The sequence below is a fragment of the Lepidothrix coronata genome, unplaced genomic scaffold (assembly GCF_001604755.1).
Source record: "Lepidothrix coronata isolate B3197 unplaced genomic scaffold, Lepidothrix_coronata-1.0 Scaffold197, whole genome shotgun sequence".
In the NCBI taxonomy this organism is placed as follows: Eukaryota; Metazoa; Chordata; class Aves; order Passeriformes; family Pipridae; genus Lepidothrix; species Lepidothrix coronata.
In genome coordinates, this window is record NW_016690377.1 from 1,445,158 (window position 1) to 1,453,620 (window position 8,463).

The 8,463-nt window shown below is 55.9% G+C and overlaps 1 protein-coding gene across 1 annotated transcript in view; it reads right to left on the reverse strand.

The window, feature by feature from the left end:
* Positions 1 to 6,067, reverse strand: part of SLC18A1 (solute carrier family 18 member A1) — a gene marked incomplete at its 5' end in the record, with an annotated part of 8,239 nt that extends 2,172 nt beyond the window's left edge. Inside the window, 11 exon segments of the mRNA XM_017831811.1 lie at positions 315 to 433; positions 552 to 630; positions 2,231 to 2,326; positions 2,439 to 2,499; positions 2,617 to 2,660; positions 3,523 to 3,612; positions 3,843 to 3,935; positions 4,110 to 4,193; positions 4,442 to 4,500; positions 5,025 to 5,385; positions 5,920 to 6,067. Coding sequence (XP_017687300.1) covers positions 315 to 433; positions 552 to 630; positions 2,231 to 2,326; positions 2,439 to 2,499; positions 2,617 to 2,660; positions 3,523 to 3,612; positions 3,843 to 3,935; positions 4,110 to 4,193; positions 4,442 to 4,500; positions 5,025 to 5,385; positions 5,920 to 6,067 — 1,234 coding nt within the window.
* Positions 6,068 to 8,463: the final 2,396 nt, after the last annotated feature.

Here is an 8,463-nt window from a genome sequence, read left to right on the forward strand (position 1 = left end):
GCCACGGCTTCTCTGGGCAACCTGTGCCAGGGCCTCCCCACCCTCACAGGGCAGAACTTCTTCCCACTCTCTGATCTGAACCTCCCCTCTGTCAGTGGGAGGCCATTCCCCCTCGCCCTGGCCCTTGTAAAAAGTCTCTCCCTATCTTTCCTTTCAGCTCCCTCAGGCACTGGAGGGCCACAATTTGGCCACCCCAAAGCCTTTTCCAGGCTCACCAACCCCAACTCTCTCAGCCTTAAGATCTGCAAAAGCTTTTTCAGACCTCCAAACCCGACACACCGGCGCAACCACTGCCCATCTTTCCGTGCCAGGGCCGGAGCCCGGCTCAGTCCCCGCTGATTGTCCTCTGGAGAGGCCTTGGATTGCCCCTCAGGTACTCACACAGAGGAGGCTGACTCCCACCACAGCCATCCCGATCATGGAGCACAGCCACCTGCAGCAGGAGAGGGCAGGAGTTCTCAGCCTGCACGGCACCATGGGCATCATTCCCGCTGAAATTCCAGCCGGGACGGGCTGGGCTGAGCCAAAACCTCCGGTTTGGTCCCACTCACCGCCCCATCCTGTTGGCCAGGATCCCGAAGAGGTTGGTGCCCACGAGGTAGGATATGCTGGCGGGGAGGAACGCCATCCCTGGGAGAGGGAAGGAATCGAACACAGTGTGTCACCCCCAAGAAAACACAGGGCATTTGCACAGTTTTCATTCCCTCACTGGGAGAATGTCCCGAGCCAGGCCAGGCACCTGAACACCCTCCTGCCATAGTTTCTCCCTCCTCCACCTTTCCCCCTTTGCCTTCTGCTTTTCATCTGCTAAATAAAGAGGAATAAAACAACTGCTTAAGTAAAAAGCTCGGGGATCATTATGCAGCTCAAAATTAAATATTTGCTCTGCCTGCTGCTTTACCAGTTGTTTATTTTTCATATACTCTCCCGCTGACTATAAATAAAACTGATCAGCTCCATTTCCCTGGGACAACTTCCTTATTGGAACACACTGATTTGTGTTTAATTTTCTCTCCTCTCTCTAAGAGCTACAGAACATGGTTAATCCTGCAGGTTTAGTCCAAGCTCTTCAGGGTTGTTTTCCCAGATTTTATGGGAGTGGGTGAACTGAAGGAGACAAACAGAGAAGGCTCCTGGGCTCAGAACAGCATGTGAGGTGGTGGTTTGTCGTTGGACTGTGTCTAAATCCAAACTGCTCTCGAATCTCAGGTACCCAAACATCTTAGGGACTGTATTTGGGATTTTCTTTGCTGTCTGCTGACCTCTGGGTACTCTAAGTCACCTCAAAGGTTCCCCTGGGGCTCAGTGGTGACAGGGCAGCCCTGAGTTCTTTTCCCCTGAGTTCTGCCCCTTCTTCCCACCACCAGAATCTTTGGGTGCTGCTCCCCCCTCACCCATCCTTGCTCAAAAGAAGCATCATCTGCTTTTACTGGATGGATGTTCCTGCCTGCCCAGAGGATAATTTGATCAGGAGCAATCTCACCCCCTCCTGCTCCCAGCCTAGAATCCAATTTGGGATCTAAGTGCAGCCCGGGGCACCCCCGGGGTCGTTCCTCCGCCAATTGGGTTTTATAACCATTAGTTTTTACTCCTGCAGCAAACACAGGCGGTGTTATCTCCACATCCCATTTTCCAGGCAGCTGGTAAGCAGCAGGTCCTGCCCTGCCCTGCCTGGGACACCCTGAGTGGCCTCGTTTCACTCGGAGCAGCCCCTGCGAAGCCCATCTGGCCTCCACCACTGCAGCCCAGCACGAGCCCATTATCCGCCCTGCAGAAGATGGGCTTCCACAGGCTTCCCAAACAGCCTCTCCTCCCCGTTATTGCCCTTGTGGGGAGCCTGGTTCCGTGCAATTTTTTCAATAACAGAGCAAGGCACATCGTGCAGCCGCCACTGAGGAATTTCCAGCTGGAATTGGAGCAAAGCACAGCCCGGGATCACTGGCCCCCCATGTGTGAGGTCATATGTTTTCTTCTTCTTTTTTTTCTTTTTGGAATGATATAAAAGACGTTTCACTCCAGCTCGCAGTGCCCGAGCAGGACGTGGTTCTTTGATCCCCGGAGCTGCGTCCAAGAAAAAACTGGACGTGGCACTCGGTGCTCCGGGCTGGTTGACACGGCGGGGACGGGTCACAGGTTGGACTCGGTGACCTGGGAGGTCTTTCCCAAGTGATCCCGTGATTCTAAACTCTCCCAAGGCTCAGGAGAGGAGGCTGCAAAGCACAAGACCTACCGAGCTGCCACTGCGGGGAGCACATGGTCTGCATCATCCAGATGGGCAGGGTGGGCTCCAGCATGGCCACCCCCATGTTGGAGAAGCAGAGGGCTCCTGGTGGGGAGAAAAGGCAGAAATGCTCCATTTGAGCCCTTACTTTTGCTGCTGTTTCAAGCAGGGAATCTTTACTCAGAGGGGCTCAGCGTGTGCCAGCCTCCACCTTTACCTGCAGCCACCAGGATGTAGGGGTCCCGCAGCAGGGTGGACATTGGGGTGGCCTTGGTGCTCTGCGGGGTGTCCAAGGGGGTTTCGTGGGCTGGGGGCTGTGTGTGCCCTCACCTGGCCCTGGGCACTGCCCCCTCCCTCACCTGGCAGCGCTCAGGGGTGCCCAGGGCTGTACTCACCTCCGGGCAGATCCTGGAGGGCTGCAGGATGCACAGCTGCAGGGCTGGGGAGAGAACACCCCCTCAATCCTCCTTCTCCCCTCTGGCTTTTCCCTCAGCTCCACCCCTTCCACCAGCAGAACCCCCAGGGATGCAGGAGCTGTGTCTGGGGTAGGGCAGGAGGTGGGAGGGAGCACCAGAACTGCCCGGAGTGGAGTGTGTTGGAAGGGTTTTGTCAACCCCTGAACAGTCAAAAGTGCAAATGCTCTCGCCTGGCTGCCAGCTGGGAGAGGCCACCAGAGCATGACAGGAATTGGATATGGAAAAGAATGGGATTAAACCAGAAAGTCTGGTATGTATGAGGTCTACATTTTGTTTTTCAGAGGCTCTTACACGCTTCATTACAGATATCTCGCCTCACATCTGGGCAAAGATGGTAACTGGGACTGTAATTTAATTAGCTCAGTACTTCCCACAGAAAAGGCACATTCCTGCTGCCTGTGACTTTGCTGTGGCACTGGGAAGGCTCTTTATCTCTGACACAGCAATGGGAGGAAGCACAGGACACCGTTTATGCTGGCAAAGTCTGATTCCTTCGTGGCATGAAGAGGCTGCAGACAGGGAGGCCTTGCCAAAGAACTCACAGCTCAGAGAGCTTTGCTGAACGTGCCTTTCAAGCCATGAAAGCAATTGGGGGGTTCATTAAGTAATGAGGGATTAATTCTTACATATTGCTGTGTCAGTCATCTGGAGATAGAAACCATGGGATTCAGCACTAACAGAACAACCAGTGCTGATGGTGTCACCGTCCTGTGTTCATGCTCTTCCTTCTCTCAGATCCTCCCCAGAACACCCACACTGAAACCTTTTCACACGTTGGTTTTTGGTGGGTTTTTTTTGGCAGGTGTAAACCATGTGGCCTCTCACCTCCATCCAAGAGGGCAAGGAATGCCAGCACCAGGAAGGGAGAGGATTTCCCCGCGAATTCGTACATGACGCTCCCGAAGGGCGCCCCGACTGCAAGGGAGAGGCTGCGTCACAGCAGGGCAGTGCCACCGCCCCCAGCTGCCCCCTCCGAGTCCCTGGTGGGTGTTTTTGGGGGAAAATGTGGTTGGAAGGTGTCGGGTCCCACGGAGGAAGGGCAGGGGGAGGGAGCAGGACATCCAGCCGAGCCCATGGCACGGGGAAGGGGCACATCCAGGGTGGAGGTGCTGTCATAAATCCCACTGGGATCAAGGTGTCCTTACTCAGCACGCCCAAGGCCAGGCCTCCCAGGGCGATGCCCATGGCACTGCCCCTCTCAGAGTCGTCTGTGTACACGCTGGCCAGCATTCCCAGCCCTGGGAGCGGGGAGAGAGCACAGGACATGTGGTTCCATGGGGGTGGGCTCCTCTCTTTTGGGGTGCCCCGTTTGCACCAGCCAGGCAGGCCCAGTGAGGAGGAGCAGGAGGAGGAGGATGACAGTTGAACCCAGACAGGGGGAGCTGACACGGGGACAAAGCTGAAACATTTACCTGCCACTGACGAGAAGGAGGAGCCCACGCCTTGGAGGGCCCGGGCGATGAACAGCAGGGTGTAGGTGCCTGAGAAAGCAAACACTGCAGAGAGAGGGGAGAGCTGCATCAGGCTGGGCCTGAAAACCCTGCAGAGGGTGAGACTGGCCTCAGCTGGCACCACTTTGGGTGCTGGAGGGGGCAAAGGGACAGAGGGCTCCTCGTCCTTTCTCGTCACTCCTTTCTGGGTTGCTCTGCTCTCCCTCCTTTCTCCTCCTCGGGGGCAGCAGGGAGGGCACAGCCCAGAGGATTTCCTGGTGCCAGGGAAGGGCAGAGGGAAGGGCAGTACTCACTGACTGTGGAGAGGAACATGATGGAGAACCCCACGAACATGGGGATGTGGTATCCTATCCTGGAAAGGGAACAAAAGAGGCACCAGCTCAGCGAGAGCTTTGACATGTGGCCTCGCTGCCCAGCCTTAACACACAGCTCTCTGTGGGCTGGGAAGTGTCTCCTGAACGGGTGGGTGAGCCCCCGAGGGCTGGTCAGGGGAGCACCCCGTGCCCCCCTGCAGAGCCCACCCAAAGCTATGGCTCTGTTCTCCCACCCCAGCTCAGCTCACAGTGTCTGCAGGAGACACAGGCCAAGGAGATCTGAAAACAGCATTATACCATGGCGGGCTGGGAGGCTGTCTTTGTTTGCTTGGTGCTTACTGGCACCAAACAGCACCTGCCAGCACCTGAGGAGAGCATTAGTGAGGTTTAGATCGGGATATAAACTCACAAACCACAGGCAGGCTTTCAGAACAGGTACAATTCCTGCTATTTTCATGGATACATTCTCCCCAGTTCCTCTAATCCCACAGCTGCAGCAGCTCAGCCCCATGGCTGTTCCTGCCTGTCCCCAAGGGGCCACAAACCCATCTCTGTGACCTACCTGTTGGTCAGGAGGCCCACGCAGGGGTTGACCAGCAGCTGGACCAGAGCCTTGGAGGCAAAGAGCAGCCCCACACGGACGTTCTCCCTGGTGAGGAAGTCGTCCCCCTCCGGGCAGCCCCTCGAGGGTGCTGGGGGGCTGCTGGGGGGCCGTGCTGGGAGGCTGCTCTCCGTCCCACTGGGCACCTCTGGGGGGCTGTCAGAGCCCCGGACAGGCACCGTGGTGTTGCCAAAGTAGGAGAACAAGGAGGAGAAAGGAGGAGCCTTCAGGGCTGGAGGAGCTGGCTCGGGCTGGGCTGTGACCACGGAGCTGTTGGCACCTTCGTACTCGGTGGTGTAGAGGAAGGTGGGGACGATGGGCACTGGGGGAGAAGCCGGGGAAGGGATTAGTTGGGGATTTTCCTCCGTTTCCTGGCTCGGCACAGAGCCAAGCTGAGTTCCCAGCACCCAGCCCTGAGCAGGGACCCCGCTGGCATCGCCCAGAGACCCACAGAGGAGCTGAGACCCCGGGACAGCCCCCCAAGGACCCATCCCCTCTCTGTGCCCCCAAGGCAACCCCTGAAGAACCCATCCCCTCACTGTGCCCCCAAGGCAACCCCTGAAGAACCCATCCCCTCGCTGTGCCCCCAAGGCAACCCCTGAAGAACCCATCCCCTCACTGTGCCCCCAAGGCAACCCCTGAAGAACCCATCCCCTCACTGTGCCCCCAAGGCAACCCCTGAAGAGTCCCCTGAGCGGCTCCCAAAGAACCCAACCCCACGCTGTGCCCCCGAGGCAGCCCCCAAAGGACCCCTCCCTTTGCTGTACCCTCAGAGAACCCCACACTGCACCCCCGAGCAGCCCCCCCAAAGACCCAGCCCCATCCCCTCCGGGCAGCCCCCCCAGAGCCCCCCTACCCACGACGGTCAGCAGCATGTTGTCCAGCAGCAGTGCCACGAACACCACCACCAGCACCAGCCTCGGGGACCCCCTGCTCTGGGCCAGCCAGCGCTGGGGGGGGTGCTGGGGGGCTGAGGGCACAGCCAGGGGCATGGCCGGGGCTCCGGGGGGCTCCTGGGCTCAGGGGTGAGGGGCTCTGAGCACCTTTAAAGAGAACACTCCGGGTCACTCCTCCCACAGCTCCCGGCTGCTCCCTCGGGAAAGCAGCTCCCGGGGGCACCGAGTGTGGCCCCAGGAGCTGGGTGCCATTCCCAGAACCTGTGTGCTTTCCCCGGGAGCTGGGTGCCATTCCCAGAACCTGTGTGCTTTCCCCAGGAGCTGGGTGCCATTCCCAGAAGCTGTGTGCTTTCCCTGGGAGCTGGGTGCCATTCCCAGAACCTGTGTGCTTTCCCTGGGAGCTGGGACCACCAGCTTCGCTGTCAAAGCCCATGTTTTCATCAGGCTTGCTTTTAAGTTCGCAGCTGGAGGTGTGCTCCAAAACCATTTCCCCTCTCCTGAGACATCTTGTACCTGCTTCAAGGCATCCTTTCGGTCTCCTCCCAAAGACTCCAGGCACAGATCAAGCCTCCATCTTATCTGAGGTAATCTCGACATCTTTTATTCCATGTTTGTTCTTTGGAGATTAAATTCGGCCTCAAAGGAAATTCATTTTACCTTCCATGTCTTTTTATCTGACCTAATTGAAATGTCAGGGCAAGATCCAGGACTTCAAAGCCTGATGCAAGTGAGGGAGATCAGGGCTGAGGGAACACTGCTCACACCAAAAATACCCATCATAAACTTGCATTAAGCCAACCAATTAACCATAAACGCTCTCACAGCTCTTGGGAACAAGGGACTGAGTGGCAAAATTAATGGAGCTGAGCCTGAACTATCCCTCTTCCCAAAAAAACCCTGTGGTTTCCTGGAATCCCAGGCAGTGACAGTTGTCAGTTTTTAATTATTAAAAAGCAAACACTCCAAATGCTTTATCACCAAATGTGAGTGTCACCGAGCTGGGAAACAGGGCTGGTTCTCCCGGTGCCTCCAAGTAAACACCAAATAACAGAATTAACGCCAGAGAAGAACACAGAGATGCAAAAATGAGAGAGAGAGGAAGAGTAAGGGAGCAGAGGCAATAAAGACACGTAGATTAACACCTCCACCACAAACCCTGGCCCCTCTCCCTGCAAACCTTGTGTGAGGAGCAGAGGAAAATGGTCCCTTACCCTGCCACCCATCGGAGCCGGAGCCGCTGCCTTGGTGGATGAATCCTCTCTGGATTTATGGTTCCCTGTTCTCAGGAGAGGATGTGAGTGTCCCTGGTCCAGAGATCTAATTGGAACCTCAAACAAGTGTCCCTGAGCCCTGCAGCTGGCTCTGCTCTGCGTCAGCAGGGCAGGGCGCTGGGCTGGGGGCGGGAGGGAGGGAGCCAGGAGTGTTTGTCCTCAGCTCTCCAGCTCTCATCCAACCCTGGGCTGGCCCCAGGCACCCAAACCCCTGCCTGGAGCTTTCTCAGAGCTCTGGGGGATGTTCAGCTCTTTGTGGTCCCCCCTCTCCTCCTCCCACGGGATTCTGCCAGTGGGGCACCTCCCCACGGCCTCTCCCTGTGTGTTCTACCTGCAGGGACAGGGAGATAGTTCTTGGACTAACCAGGCAAAGCTGGCTGGAAATTCATCTCCAGGCACAGGGGAGCTGCTGCAAAGGCCACTCACAGCGGGATCTCTTTTATTCCATCATTTCTGTTTCCTTAAACTTTTGACACTTTGCCCCATGATTTCTTTTCTAAACCCCAAAAGTGATGCCATCATTGGTTCAGGACACAGAGATTTACGGCAGGGAGGGGAAATAAATCCCAAACATATTCACCTTTCCTCCCTTGGCACATAAATCTGCCACTGAGGCCGTTTGTCTGCTCCTGCCTGGCCCGAAACCATTGCCAAGGAGGTGAGATGAGAACATCCTGCCCAGAAATTCCCTGGGTGAGCATTAGAGCAGGAGCTGAGGCCTTTAAATATATTTCATGAGCGGAGAATTGAATGCCTGGGCCTGGAAATGACTTTCCCGGCGTGTGGAGAGGAGGCAGAGGATGAGCAGTGCAGCACCACCATCTGCTGAGGGAGCCCAGAACTGCCGGGCTGGGCCCGGGGCTGCCTGGGAAAAGAGCCACAGGCTCCTCAGGTGAGGAGGGCATGTGGAGACCTCCTTCTCCTTTGCTTTTCCCTTCTTCTTTTTCCTTTGCCTTTTTCTATTTTCCTTTCCCTTTTACTCTTTCTTTTCCCTTTTTTCTTTTCCCTTTCCCATTTTATTTTTCCTTTCCCTTAACTCCTTTGCCTTTTCCCTTTCCCCTTTCTCTTTTTCTTAACCCCTTTTCCTCTTTAATTTTCCTGTTGCCTTTCCTGTTGCCTTTCCTTTTCCTCTTTCCTTTTCTCCTTTTCTCCTTTTCTCCTTTTCTCCTTTTCTCCTTTTCTCCTTTTCTCCTTTTTTTTCTTTTCTTTTCTTTTCTTTTCTTTTCTTTTCTT